At 36.6% G+C, this 15,329-nt stretch overlaps 1 protein-coding gene across 1 annotated transcript; it reads left to right on the forward strand.

Annotated features, from left to right (window-relative positions):
* Positions 1 to 217: 217 nt before the first annotated feature.
* Positions 218 to 14,046, forward strand: hepacama (hepatic and glial cell adhesion molecule a). The gene is made up of 7 exons (XM_055196439.2): positions 218 to 435; positions 2,544 to 2,882; positions 10,416 to 10,697; positions 11,465 to 11,558; positions 11,817 to 11,884; positions 13,493 to 13,563; positions 13,641 to 14,046. The coding sequence occupies exons 1-7, from the start codon at positions 348 to 350 to the stop codon at positions 13,965 to 13,967; spliced, it is 1,269 nt and encodes a 422-aa protein (XP_055052414.1). The 5' UTR covers positions 218 to 347; the 3' UTR covers positions 13,968 to 14,046.
* The last annotated feature ends 1,283 nt before the right edge of the window (positions 14,047 to 15,329 follow it).

Here is a 15,329-nt window from a genome sequence, read left to right on the forward strand (position 1 = left end):
ATAAAAAAATTTTCACAAAAGATGGAAGTAGGTAATCAGACTGTTATAAACATGGGGCTATTTAACATGAATGTGTATGTGTACACATTTTTGCTTAGTGTAAACTTGCTTAAAAACACTGCCTCTCTTCCAATGACTGAACTGAGAGGACAAACACACACACACACACACACACACACACACACACACACACACAGAGAGCTGTTGTGTAGGCTTGGATCCCGAGAGTGGGCTTCAGAGCAGGCAGTGTCCCGTTTGGCAGGAAGCACTCTGCTTTCTCAGGGACGTGATTGGAGTGGACAAATCATGCTTATTGTGTGGGAGAGAAACCCAGTGCTGCTCCCAAGATGAAGGCAGTGCGGGAGGCATCATCCAAGGAGACAGCTATCTCTTCACTGGTTTATCTTCTGTGCTTTCTCATCTTCTACCTGGCAGGTAAGAGACAACAAGAACAAAAATTTCTGCTGTGTGCATTGAGAGAAGAGCATTGTGGAAAAGTTTTTAAAGGGAAAGAGAGGAAAACATGTTTCACACTTTTGACTGTGAGTTTGTGGGTGTCGGGATGACACGCGTCTCAGAGCAAGTAAAGTAATAAGCGGTAAACACTTTCCTGGAGTTGTGAATACTGAAGCTGTGCTGTTTGTTTTTAGACAGTGTCACTTTTGGGAAAATATTGGATGTTTGAGCATTGGTGTAACGATGATGAAGAATCTGCTATCCATGTGTTTTTCCAATTCTTTTTTCTGTGAAAAATTACACTTTTTCTTCCATACAATGACAGTGGAGGAGGACCAGGGGCTGTCAAACTTCAAGCCATAAAAGCATTATGAAAGTGGTCCATATATTGTAATATTTATGCATGTCAACTGAAACCATGTCTCATTTTCAACACCATAAAAATGTGAAATCTCAGGTAAAGTAATTTTTTGTGAGTTACCGAGTTAATCACTGAGCAAAGCCATGTCAAGAATTAAAATCAAAATTTAATGTTAATGTCCTTAACACCCAGAAAATTAAGTTGCAGTGTGAGTATAGAGAATCAGGTATTGATGTATACAGCCAGGATATGTATGGCCATATAATTATATGAGGAGTTCAGATGCAAAAGCCGCTAAACACCACCTCCGTCAAAAACTAGATGATGATATAAACCGAATACTCTCGGCACATATTATCTTTTCATCAAATGCTTTCGCTTCAAATTTGCTTAATCCCAGTCTCAGGCCATTTAAAAATACCTTTGCTGGCAGAATCCATTAACAGTCTTAAAAAAACGCACTTTGAGGGTTTTGCATCTGAGCTCTTCATATCCAAACTAAAATCTAGACTTTCTAACACTTGTTGTGTTTACTGTGGTAAGCTTTGATTAGCAGAATCACTGGGTCCCACTGTCTACATCCCCCCATCCACAAAAGAGCATGTCTCTTACACAGAGGCCTCTGATTGGACGAGAACAGGTCTTCAATCCAGGCCTTTGTTAGATTATCTTGGCAAAACCCCAGCACTGAGAATAGTTGCCACAGCGATTGAGCCATGCCATGCTGACTCGCACTGCCATAGCAAATTGGGCAAAACATGTTGACTCACTAAGGGGCATCCAAAAGAAAAAATTCAGGCCACTGCATTTTGTTAGGTTTATCAGTTGGTTATGCAACAGTTAGTGATGCTTAAAACATATATATGCTCCAAACACACCAATGCACATACAAAATTGTTAATGCATCTTTGATTAATAAACATTAGGAAAAAAAGATTGCTAAATATGTCAATTGTTCAAAGGACATCACTTTTGGCCACTAGTGTAGGCTATAAATGGTTTCAGCAGTAACAACATAAACAAGCGGCTTTCGTGGTCAACACGTAACTTCCGGTAAACTCCGCTTAGTATAAATAACAACAAAGTCCTTTTAAAGTAGTTTATTTATATAACAAGCAAAATAAACAACACATAGATGACATAGGTACCCAAAACATTTGTTATTTTCGATGAGGTATTTGTTTAAGAGTTCAGTTTCAGCAACTAGTCAGACCATTAAACAAACAGAAATCGGAAGTAAAGTTCGTACCAGACGCATAACCGCGTCACCGCACATCCGTCTATATCAGTACTTGCATATATAGTGTTCCTGTATATCAATTACTGTATTAATTACAGTATAGTGTATAGTGCCCTGTATTAGCAGGGTCATGTGAGAAAAAAACATGATTAAAAGATGAATGCACTGTAAGTTGCTTTAAATTAAAGCATCTGCCAAATGCAAAAATGTAAATGTTATCAAAAGCAAAGTGTTTCCCTTGGAATCTGATTTTGAATACTTATTTTATGCCTTATTTTCTAATAGCTATTTTGCAGTGTTATTGCAATACAAGTAGTATTCACAAGAGGAAAAAGTATAAAAAAAACTAAATTTCTTCTCTCCACGAATGAACAAAGGAACATGCACAAAGTAATAGTGTTCTGTCATTTCAATTTCATCCACTGTTTGACAATGCTAGTGCTGGGAATATAATGTTATAATGTGTATCTGTGTGTTTGTATTTAGTTGTAGGTGCAGTAAACATCAGCAGTCCGTCTCCTCTCGTGCGAGGCACACTTGGAGGCTCCGCCCTCCTCTCTGTCACCTACACCAGCACCAGTTCTGACCAACCTGTTATAAAGTGGCAGCTGAAAAGGGATAAGCCCGTCACAGTGGTCCAGTCCATTGGTACAGAAATCATTGGAAACCTCAGGAATGAGTATCGTGGTAGAATCCTGCTGTATGAGAATGGATCTCTGCTCTTGCATCAACTACAGCTATCTGATGAGGGCGCCTATGAGGTGGAAATCTCTATTACGGATGACACTTTCACTGGAGAAAGATATGTTAACCTCACTGTAGATGGTAAGGAGGTCACACAGTGCTGGAATTATAAGGAGTCCAGACACCTTAAAGGGGACATACAGTATTATGAAAATCTGACTTTTTCCATTTTTAAGAGCTATAATTGAGTCCCCCAGTGTTTCAATCAACCTATAAAATGTGTAAAAGATCAACCCAGTAACTTAGTTTTGGTAAACCATTCTCTGCAAGTATAGAAAAAATAAATTTGTCTCCTCTTGTGATGTCAGAAGGGGATAATACTGCCCCTTAATCTGCACTATCCAACCACAACACTGCCATTTAGTACAGAGATTAACTCATTTGCATTTTAAAGGATGCACCCAAAATGGCACATTTTTGCTCACACCTACAAAGTGGCAATTTTAACATGCTATAATAAATTATCTATATGGTATTTTGAGCTAGAACTTCACATATGTACTCTGGGGACACCAAAGATTTATTTTACACATTTAAAAAGTCTTGTGAAATGTCGCCTTTAAGAAACACTTACAACACATTCAGTTATGACATAGTCAAAGATGGATTATTTTAGGGCTGTCAAAATTAACGCGTTAATAACGCGTTAACGCAAATTCATTTTAACGCCACTAATTTTATTAACGGAGATTAACGCAACGCGCAATTTCTGTTTGACCCTTGGTCCAGCCCATAGTTGAATGAACAGAGACACAGACAAATGTGACTCTCTCTAAATGAGTAAAAGGTTTTCATAGAAATAAGAACATTAAGCAAATCGTCTACCAAATCCAATGCTCTAAATCAGGGGTGTCAAACTCAAGGCCCGCGGGCCAAATCCGGCCCGCCCTCTCATTCCATCTGGCCCGCGAGAGTTTACAAATTATGTTAATTATGTGGCCCGCGAGAGTTTACAGATTATTTTATTGTTTTTATAAGTTTTATTTTTTGCAGGTTATTTCCTACATTGATTTTTTTTAGCAGCCACCAAAACTAATTTTTGTCCCGCCAAAGTCTTTTTGTAATATAATTATATTGATAATGTTGAAGATTGCATGACAGAGAACGAGCAGTGCCCCCCACGCGCCCACTACTAGAGTGGGCGTGTCTTAATGCGAAGGCTGCAGCATCCGGAGGTCGCATTTTCAGGCTGCATACGTCATCAAGACTGTCTTGTTTCAATATATTAACAATTATAAAGTTAAATATTATTCTTCGTTTATAGTAAATTGTTGTAATATGCGTATGACGTGCGAATGTAATGGTTAGTTAACTTAAATAAACCAGGCTTGATGACGCTGCATATGCGACCTCCGCAGGCTGCAGCCTTTGGATATAGAAACGGACAGTACAGGTATCTGCTCGTTCTTTCGTTCCCTCTCTCGCGCACGCACACGCGTATCCAGCGAGAAAATGTTTTCCGTCTCGTTTACAGAAATGTTTCGCGATGTCCAGCTGGGATTAGTTTAAACGCGTCTACTCCTGCTAAATACGTGAACTAATGACTCATCTGAACTGATTACTTTTAATAAACGATTGAAACTATTGATCTGTAGCCTACACTGAACTCATGAGACGTCAGTCAATCAGACACTCAAAGCCAGGTAAAAAAATCACAGCTTTTTTGTAAAGAGGGCAAGAAATGACAAGCGAGTATGATGTGTCTAATAAATGCATATTGTGATGGATATTGTAAAACTCTTTATTAGTATCTTAAAATGCCTCTCATTTTCTTACCTTCACAATGAAGGATAACAAAACATTTTGAGTGTACTCACATACTACATGTGTTTTTGTCACCACAAATATTTTTAAATAATCTGCAGAATGGTTGTACTCTATAAACTTTGTCATTATTTGCATGGGCTTCTACTTTCAAAGCTAGGTATTAATTGAGTTATTAACAAAACCAATAGTAAGCAAATGCAGAGAAAATGATGCAATGTACAGTAATAAAAGAGTTGATACATTCATACAGTCGTTCAAATACAACCGGCCCTTTGAGAGTAACCGTAATGCTGATGTGGCCCGGGATGAAATTGAGTTTGACACCCCTGCTCTAAATGCTCGTTGGACATCTGATATGGAGTGCGCGACCCGGATATATAGACATCTACACAAAATTACAGTTTTAAATATCTGTTTTGATAAGAATTCACGCAGGTAGGCTCTATAATCTGTTATGTTTTAAGTAAATGTTTGGTTAACTGTTGGGTAAAACTATCTGATGTGTAACATTATATTAGATCACTTAGATTTTAAGCAGTCTGTCTCAATGTCAATCAAACAAAAGGAAAAAAAGTTGAACATATATTGATGATGTTTTTGCTTTGTGTGTGCTAAATCTATTAGTTTTACCAGTGATTTTAAGGTATTGATGTGGTAATATAATGTATGGATGTGGACATTTTTGTGGTAATTTGACTCTTTCAACTTCAAACACGTGTAGTTCTGTCATATTTTGTTATATTTCAACAAATCATGCATTTTTCTATGTTTTAATAGAGATTGTTAAAATATGAACAACTATTTTTTAAAAATTTGCTAATTCCGACTCAACTTGCCAGCACAGGTCACAAATGATGCAGCAGCAAACAAAAATGGAGAAAGAAAAATCTTCTGAAAGGAAAATTCATATACAAAACAATGGCTGGTGATTCTGTTAAAATGTAAACAGGCTGTTGTTAACATACATTTGCATAAAGCATCTATATATGTATATATGATTAGAATATTAAAAACCTGAAAAGTGTTAAATTAGGGTAAATTTAGAATGGATAAAAATGTGCGATTAATATGCGATTAATCGCAGTTAACTCATGAAATCATGCGATTAATCTAGATTAATTTTTTTAATCTATTGACAGCCCTAGATTATTTTCAACCCAGCTTTGGATACGAAATGGACAAACCCAGACATTGGGGTTTAATTAAGCGAGAAAATGTTTCCTAAACAGAAGACGAATCCGAGCCGGATCCGCACTGGATCTGCGAATCTGTTGCGGATCCGGTCCAGAGTCGTCTGCTGTCTGGGTTATGTTATATTTATAAACAACCCAGCATAGGTTAGATTACAACCCAGCTGGTTAGATTCATCCCCTTTTGACCAAATGCTGGGTTAAAAAATAGCACTTTTTAAAGCAACTTACAGTGCATTAAATCTATACATTTCTTTTATAAGTATGTGTGTTCACTGGGATCGAACTGAACCCATGACTTTGGCATTGGCAAAGCTTTACCAAGTGAGCTACAGAACAGTTTTAATAGATCTATATTAAAGGCGGAGTCCACGATGTTTGAAAAACGCGTTGGAAAAGGAGACGGGCCGACTACCAAAACACACTTATAGCAAATCAAATCAAATGCCGGGCAGTGTTGCCAGATTGGGCGGGTTCCCGCCCAATTGGGCGGTTTTGAATTTGATTGTGCGGGCAAAAATTGGCTTGGGCGGTTGTGCAAAAATTGGGCTGGTTTGGGATCAGTTGGGCGGGTTTGAAACGTGCATTTTATAGGCTTATTATTTAACAAAAAACCCAAATGTGCATGTATTTCATGACGTTACTAAACACACGCCCACTGCATGTGTTTGTGTTGACGCCACGCCGATGATGAGTCCGCGTTTAGCCAATCACAAGTGATAGCAGCCAGCCAGCTCTCTCAGCGGGAAATCAAGATGTTACAGATAGGAGTTGGAGAGTGACCCGTGCCTGAAGCAAATGGATAATGCCTTTTAAATCGGAAAATAGCACTGCAAATTCTGCAACACGGACTCCGGATTGCAACGTATAAGTTGCTTGTCACACATCGGCCGTGTCTCAATGCGAATGCTGCAGCCTCCGGAGGTCGCATTTCTAGGCTCCATATACGTCATCGACTGTCTTGTTTTAGAATATTAACAGTTATAAAGTTGACTTTTATTCTTAGTTAATAGTAAATTGTTGTAATATGCTTATACCTTGCGAATTTAATGGTCAGTTAAATAAAATAAACCAGGCTTGATGACGTATGCACCCTGCATACGCGACCTCCGCAGGCTGCAGCTGGAGTGAGAAACGGACATCAATTACACGTGTTTGAGCCGTGGATGAATTATCGGAGCATTTCAGGTGAACAGAACCAAATGTTCGGCTGTCATTTAGTCAATTGTGGAACCATGAACTTCAGCTAGACTGTACATAGTTCTGAAAAGTTCAGATGTTCACAGTGTTCTTCAGCTTCCTTGCAAGTTAACGCACAACCAACAGCCCATTATTATTGTTCTGCATTTACTGCTTAAGGTAAGCCTATTTACGATCTCTCTCACACACACCTATTTATCAAGAGTAAAAATACATTATTAATAATAATATAAATAGATAAAAAACGTTATTAACGAATTGGGTATTTGAATAATCATAAAACACTTAAATATACGCTGTAAAAGTGCATTGTGCGTGTGGGCGAGGGAGCATAATGTAGCTGTTAACAAGTTATGTCATTTTGCTAGTGTGGTTCTGTTCTGGTGTCGCTAGCTATAGTATGTTGCATTAAGTGTGTAAGTTAAAATAACTAAATGCTAATCAAATTAAACCAAAATGTTGACTTTAATATTTTGGGCGGTTTTTTGTGCGTTTGGGCGGGTTTTGGAACACTTTTGGGCTGGAAACCATCAACTCTATCTGGCAACACTGATGCCGGGTTGCGTATGTGTGGGGCGGGTCTATCAACAGAAGGTCCAGAGGGCTATTTCATAAAACTCGCTTGGAAAAGCGAGGATTAAAGTTACAAACTCGACTTGAATTAACCTAACAAATGAGGCGAGGCTAAAGCGGTTTCAAAAAAGGCAAATGAAGCTTACGCAATCCAACTAATGTGATCCAGATTTCCCTAGTCAAGATAATTGCGCGTGCACGCTATTCTTGGGCAGCCCTAGAGGTCGAGCGTGGATCAAATCGATCAAAGTTAAAGAGAAAGCGGTAATTTTTGATAAAAAATGTATGAAAATGTACTACTGACTGAAAATTATAATACTGCTGCAATAAACAAACCCATAAAATAATTGGAAAGTCCTTATGGATTAAATCCCTGCACGCAGAAACTAAATTTAAATATATTGTCTTGTTGTTAAAGTGATCACATTAAAAGCATGAAACACCGTTAAAAATGATGGCCCAGTGGTTAGTGCTCTCAGCAACGCATGCGGCGATCCGGGTTCGAGCCCCGTCAATGCTTATGTAATTTTTATATGCTGTACTTTTTAAAAATAACACAAATCTTAACTTTTAAAAGACAATTTGTAGTTTACTAAGTAACCTATATAATACATATTTAGCAGATGAATGATTTTAATACATTTATAGTAACTTTAAATGTAACTTAAATTTATTTATTTTTTATTTGGGGGTACATTTCAAAAGCAGCAACTTGAGTGGACAATAAAGTAACAGGTGAAAATAAAATATAAATATATTGTTCATAAGAAGTGTAGTTGATTTAAGCATAATCATATGCTAGAAGAAGTGTCTAATCTCATAATGTTAGCTGCCAAAGATGTTGACTGGCAATGAGGAGAGCACTGTCATCTATCAGCAGCACAGCTTTACTCCTGCAGATGAAGTGTATGTTTGAAAGAAAAAAATGGGGTCACTGAGAGCATGGTGGGTGAACAGCATATGCATTTCTGAATTTACAGTAGTACAAGAAATGATTGTGTAAAATCATATATGTTACACATATTCTTGACCAATCATTATTACTTGAAATGTTCCTCAAAACATTTTTGATGGCAAATTATGTGTGCGTTATAGAGCCACAAGTCATCATGTTAAACCCTGGGACTATGAGACATTTTAAACCACTGGTTTATTATCACACTGTTAAAAAATTAGCTGTAGTTATGCAGCTGTTTGCCAGTAACTTATGTAGATTTAAAGGTTTATTATTTGCTGGCAGCAGTTTGTTCGGAGTTGGATCAACATTAAACATTAACAAGTCTATGATTTTGCGGCATAGGACTATAAAATAACGGCCTCATGCAAAGCATTTTGTGAACCAGAAATCCTCATGAACCTTTTTCTGTTGTTTCCTTCATATTTTGGTTCCCAGAATGCTTTGCATGAGGCTGTTGTTTGGTGGTTTTATTCTGTAGATAAAAAGACTTGTTGATGTTTGGTGTTCATTTGGCTTTGAGCAGGCTGTTGCCAGTGAATGACGTACATATAGATCTGCAGTAAGTTACTGGCAAACAGCTGACAGTAATACTGTAAGTTCTACATAATTTTTTAACAGTGTAGTGTTAGGTGTTGATAGATAAACAGAGTTTTATGAATGGTTACAGGGTGAGGATCAGTTGAAGAAAAGCCTGAGGTATAAGCACATTATACTGTAAGTCTACAGTACAAGCCTTGTGAGCTGAAAAATTATTGTATGCAGGACACTAACAATCTTCTCTGTGATAAAAAAAAAAGAATTTCAACTCATTACAACAAAATGCCAAGAGCATACCATCACATAATTATATTGTATTCCTTCAGCCATGCAGACACCATAATTTTTTTTTTAATTTCAAGAAAAATGTAACAACTAGAGAAAGATACAAATACTGTAGATCTTTAAAATAATGTGCATTTTTATGCACACCAAGCATAAAAAAATTATATGACTGTACTTGACTTTTGTGTGTTGTATATTTAAATTAAATTTCCTCTTTGTGTGACAGACAATCTGAATTAAAAAAAAAAAAAAAAAATATATATATATATATATATATATATATATATATATATATATATATATATATATCATCAATACGTTGCAATTATATGAATTTAGATACATCTTAAATTTGTTAATAAACTATTATCCTTATATTGGGGTAGTTAAGATTATCATTTATATTCAACATTTGATAGGCCTATAATATACCATATTATGAAACACATGTCTATATTTTATTAATTATTATTGTAACAAAATTTATCAAATTTAATATATAAGTTTATTTTCTTTAATTGTTAGATTAATAGTGGTTAATAAAGTCAAATAAAATGTCAAAGAATCAGCTGTAATATCATTGCATTTACATTTCAGTGTTAGTGGAAGTCCAGTTAAGCAACAACTGAGGCTTAGCCTGACAGTTAGCCTGCTCCGGACCAGGCTAGTTTGCAAGCATAAGTTTCCATAGTAACCGGGGTTGAACTAGTTCAAGTTTGTTTTATGAAACGAAATCCACCGGCAATAAGCCAGACTTAACAAAATAAGCCTGGCTTATTCTGTAATCTAGTTTTATGAAACAGCCCTCAGATTCTATTGGGGTAGGGGCGTGTTTGTTTAGGTGATTTCAAATATCAACATTGGCTTTCAAACATCATGGACTCCGCCTTTAATGTGACAGCATTGTGAAAGCATTACATACTAAATAAGATGAATAATTGTGTCATTGGTAGATTGTGCACGTTCATTTTTTGGAAACAATAATTTAAAATGTAATAACATATGTTATTAAATGCTGTATATTTTGAATATGATGTAAATCCCATGTGTAATGTAACTGCATATCATTCTTGATACCCTAACAGTTTTTCTCATCTCTCACAGTTCCAGTGTCCAGACCTCATGTGCATATGGTGGCCTCATCTGTCCTGGAGTTGACCGAGTTCTTCGTTCTCAACTGTACTCACGAGAGTGGCACTAAACCCACCTATAGCTGGCTGAAAGGCGGGAAGTCTTTGACCAATGACTCGCGTCTTTTCCTGTCACATGACCAGAAGGTCCTGACCATCTCTCGTGTCATCATGTCAGATGATGACATCTACAGCTGCAAGGTGGAGAACCCCATCAGCAGTATGAAGAGCATGCCCGTCAAACTCACTGTCTACAGTAGGTGATGTGACTCCATGAACCTTCAGACAAAGAGAAAGCAAGAAAACATGCAGGATAATTAATTTTTTTTGTCATTTTTCAATCCCCAAAGAATCATTCAGTCAAAGGTTCATAAAAGAACCATTTCTTTCTTCTTCTTTTTTTTAGTCTAAAGTCGTTTTACCACTTTTGTGAAACAGAAGGTTATTTGGATGTTAAAGGTTCTTTTGTGGCATTGTGAAGCTGTAGAGTTGTAAATATGCATGCCTTGATGTTATTACAAAATGCAATGCAAATATTGTACATTTAGCACGTATAAGGATTATGAGTTTGCCCACACATGACGCACAAAAGATGATGCATAATGTACAATGAAAAAACAGCATACACTTTTGGAACAAAAAGACTGTAAGTGACAGAATGTTAATTTGGTTAAATCACTCCTTTAATTTAGGCTGGCTATCTTTATATAAGGAAGGAGCAGACGGGAATGTGTTTATGAGCAAAGTTTTGCTCCAGTGGAGCTCAGCTGTGTAATCCTCTCCACATCTACTGCTTTACTTTCACAGTTGAACCCAGCAGGATTCTGCATTCCCCCAGTAAAGTCTACCCTTTTAAAAAGCCCCCAGGTTGCCACATTCATTCACGTACTTAGCATTCCTGGCAACCCATATGTCTCATTTTCCATTTCAGGTCTCTAGAGCACCGTTGTTGTTGTTTTGTGATGAGAGAATTTGAAAGTTGTACTATGTCAACCCTTTAATTTACGCTCTTAAATTTTGCAGGACGGAGCTCCCTTTATATCATTCTGTCCATCGGAGGCATTTTCTTACTCATCACCTTGGTGACTGTGTGTGCCTGTTGGAAACCCTCCAAAAAGTACCAGCTTTATTGTCTTTAAGCTTTCACTTTGATAGATCTAAAGCAAGCAAATATAAATCTCACAGGGTCGCACTGTTCTTGTAAGAAAGTCTTTGTGCTTTAAATGTTAGGAGGTTAAAGTTCCAAAGATCAGATACAAAGGAAGCTCTAAAGAGAGCAAAAAGTAATCTAGAAATAAGCTTTTGCACTAAAACAATATTAAAGAGTTGTCTTTCGGTCACAAACATTATTTTGCTAACATAATTCTGTCTGCAGAAAAAGGCAACAGCTTGCCAGAGAAAGCAGACAAAATGTATCAGACCTGAGCAATGGCAATCATGACGGTAACATTATGTTTCTTCAATAATATATTTTCAAGATGCACTCAGTATTTTTTTTCGATATATTTATAAGGTGCTCTCGCTAATTAGTTTATACATTCACCTAAAGGATTATTAGGAATACCATACTAATACTGTGTTTGACACCCTTTCGCCTTCAGAACTGACTTAATTCTACGTGACATTGATTCAACAATGTGCTGAAAGCATTCTTTAGAAATGTTGGCCTATATTGATAGGATAGCATCTTGCAGTTGATGGAGATTTGTGGGATGCACATCCAGGGCACGAAACTCACGTTCCACCACATCCCAAAGATGCTCTATTGGGTTGAGATCTGGTGACTGTGGGGGCCATTTTAGTACAGTGAATGCATTGTCATGTTCAAGAAACCAATTTGAAAAGATTCAAGCTTTGTAACATCGTGCATTATCCTGCTGAAAGTAGCCATCAGAGGATGTGTGCATGGTGGTCATAAAGGGATGGACAAGGTCAGAAACAATGCTCAGGTAGGCCGTGGCACTTAAATGATGCCCAATTGGCACTAAGGGGCCTAAAGTGTTCCAAGAAAACACCCCCCACACCATTACACCACCACCACCAAATTCTGACTCTACCATCTGAATATCTCAACAGAAATCGAGACTCATCAGACCAGCCAACATTTTTCCAGTCTTCAACTGTCCAATTTTGGTGAGCTCTTGCAAATTGTAGCCTCTTTTTCCTAGTGGAGATGAGTGGTACCCGGTGGGGTCTTCTGCTGTTGTAGCCCATCCGCCTCAAGGTTGTGCGTGTTGTGGCTTCACAAATGCTTTGCTGCATACCTCGGTTGTAACGAGTGTTTATTTCAGTCAAAATTGCTCTTCTATCAGTCGGCCCATTCTCCTCTGACCTCTAGCATCAACAAGGCATTTTTGCCCACAGGACTGCTGCATACTGGATGTTTTTCCCTTTTCACACCATTCTTTGTAAACCCTAGAAATGGTTGTGCGTGAAAATCCCAGTAACTGAGCAGATTGTGAAATACTCAGACCGGCCCATCGGGCAACAACAACCATGCCACGCTCAAAATTGCTTAAATCACCTTTTTTTCCCATTCTGACATTCAGTTTGGAGTTCAGGAGATTGTCTTGCCCAAAACCACACCCCTAAATACATCGAAGCAACTGCCATGTGATTGGTTGATTAGATAATTGCATTAATGAGAAATTGAACAGGTGTTCCTAATAATCCTTTAGGTGAGTGTATATCATCATTACTTGTCAAAAACCTCATACCTCAATATTTCATATAAATCATTACAATTGGTCACCTTTTAAGTAAGGTTTTGTACATTTTAGTAACCTACCTGTTATTGGTTGCTTGTTTGTGAATAAATTATTTATAGTTGATCACAGCAGAGTAGGCCTATTCTGCAATGGCATTGGTAATTTTTTTTCTTTTGCATGCTGCTGCATACAAGTAGGTGTAATAAATCCCAGTCGACTGCCATATGGGGGTAGTGCATCATAAACCAAAAATTCTGAGTGCACCTTTTATTCAAATTTATTCCTACAGTAGAGGAATTATTTGCCTTCCCTTTTTATTAAACCTTGAATCCTCTCTTTATAGTTGATATTGTTCCTGCTAGAAATTACCATAATCGCAGGAACCCAGGTGGACTATACGTACTAAAAGAAACAGTAAGAAATTATTGCTAATATGGTTCTCAATGCTGTTAACAATGTAAAGGACAAACTCATCTCTGCTTTGTTTTTAGGATTTCCACGAGGGACCAGATGAGTCTTCTTGTAATTATATAAACCCTATTGATCCTCTCAGTCCTCCGTGTTATCCCGGCATGGCTTCTCCTCCTGCACATTCTCCAGATGCTTACATGAATTCAGGAAGAAGATACCCTCGCACTCCTGTCCCCTCCCCACCAACAACCCCTCATCCAACTTTAACTCCTCCCCTCTTGGGTCCCCCACACCTGGGCAGCCTAACACGTAAGCCCCACCATCCAAGATCAAGCCCCTCCCCTCCACATGCAGAAGAAGGAGAACAGGAGAACAATACACGCCACCACCACAGTTTACCCCGATGAGCCAGATAGATTATGAGTAGGAATGACAGTATGTATGTGTTTATGGGGGAAATATAGCAATTAAAGCATTTTAAGTAAATGCCTATTAGTATTTTATTTTTTTTAAGAGCATTGTTTAGGTAAGAAATTTTGTTAAAGAACTAATTCCTATAGGAGAACATGTTGGATATTTTCTTATATTAATACAATATAATTTGCTTTAAACATTCTTGGTCTTTATTAAGTCAAAAAGTATAAACAGAAAAATGTATAGATTGATTGCATATATATATATATGTGTATATATATGTATATATATATATATATATATATATATATATATATATATATATATATGTATATGTATATATATATATATATATATATATATGTATATGTATATATATATATATATATATGTATGTATATATATATATATATATATATATATATATATATATATATATATATATATATAATTACATTTCCATGCCATTTTCTGGCTTATTGCAAATCTGAGTAAAATATTACAGTAGTTCAGCATTAAGATGATTTTCTTTTCTTTTTTAAATAAAAACACTTGACTCCTGAACTCTTTTAATTTTTGTTTTCGTTATTTATATTTAATGTTTTGTTATTTAAGTGGAAATAAATACAAAATGGCTCAAGACATTTGAGAATACTTCAGCCTTAGTGATTCACACTCTTCATTTCACCACTAGAGGCTCCCATATCACAATCAATCAACACAATTAAAGCGTCGACAAAAAGCTAAACAGGATTGTATAACTATATTTAAGTTCTTATTTATGCAAGAAAATAAATATAGTTTTCACTAACTTGTCTTGATTCACCGAGTAAACAAGAGCACTTGCACCACATTACATGAGTGTTTTGTTTTACTGTTATTGGGCTTCACACTTCCAATATGAGGCATTTAACGCGGTAAATATGATCAGCTATGAGTATCAAACGTAAATTAATTCAATTAGTGACCTAAACGTTTATTTAAATAATTACTTTGCATACTGCAATATGGTGTTGTTTGATTAAGCCAAGACAATTTGGTGACAGTATTTGTTTAACTGTAAATCTCTGTCATAGAATACTTTAAAGCAGGGCTCTCAAGTTTTATCAAATGTTTGGAGTGAGATCACATCTGTTAGGGGAGGGGCCACTCGGCTACACCAAATTCTCTTAAGTTTTGTGCTAGCTGTTCAATTTTAAGTTCATAATTGACCATCACAAATAGAAATTATAACAACTGTAAGTCTGATAAAACTACAATTTATCAAAATAATTTTATTTTTATTTTTTTTTAAATAAAAAGATTTAAAAATTAAAATAAAATCTGGCCACAAACGACCCAACTGAACAGCGCTG

This window comes from Misgurnus anguillicaudatus, chromosome 24, assembly GCF_027580225.2.
Source record: "Misgurnus anguillicaudatus chromosome 24, ASM2758022v2, whole genome shotgun sequence".
NCBI classification, from domain to species: Eukaryota; Metazoa; Chordata; class Actinopteri; order Cypriniformes; family Cobitidae; genus Misgurnus; species Misgurnus anguillicaudatus.

What these genes read in the sequence shown, in the direction of transcription:
- hepacama (XM_055196439.2), top strand. Translation starts at nt 348, where the DNA reads ATGAAGGCAGTGCGGGAGGCATCATCCAAGGAGACAGCTATCTCTTCA. An exon ending in CGTCAAACTCACTGTCTACA is followed by an intron (nt 10,698 to 11,464) that starts GTAGGTGATGTG and finishes TAAATTTTGCAG; the next exon opens with GACGGAGCTCCCTTTATATC. An exon ending in GAGCAATGGCAATCATGACG is followed by an intron (nt 11,885 to 13,492) that starts GTAACATTATGT and finishes CTCTCTTTATAG; the next exon opens with TTGATATTGTTCCTGCTAGA.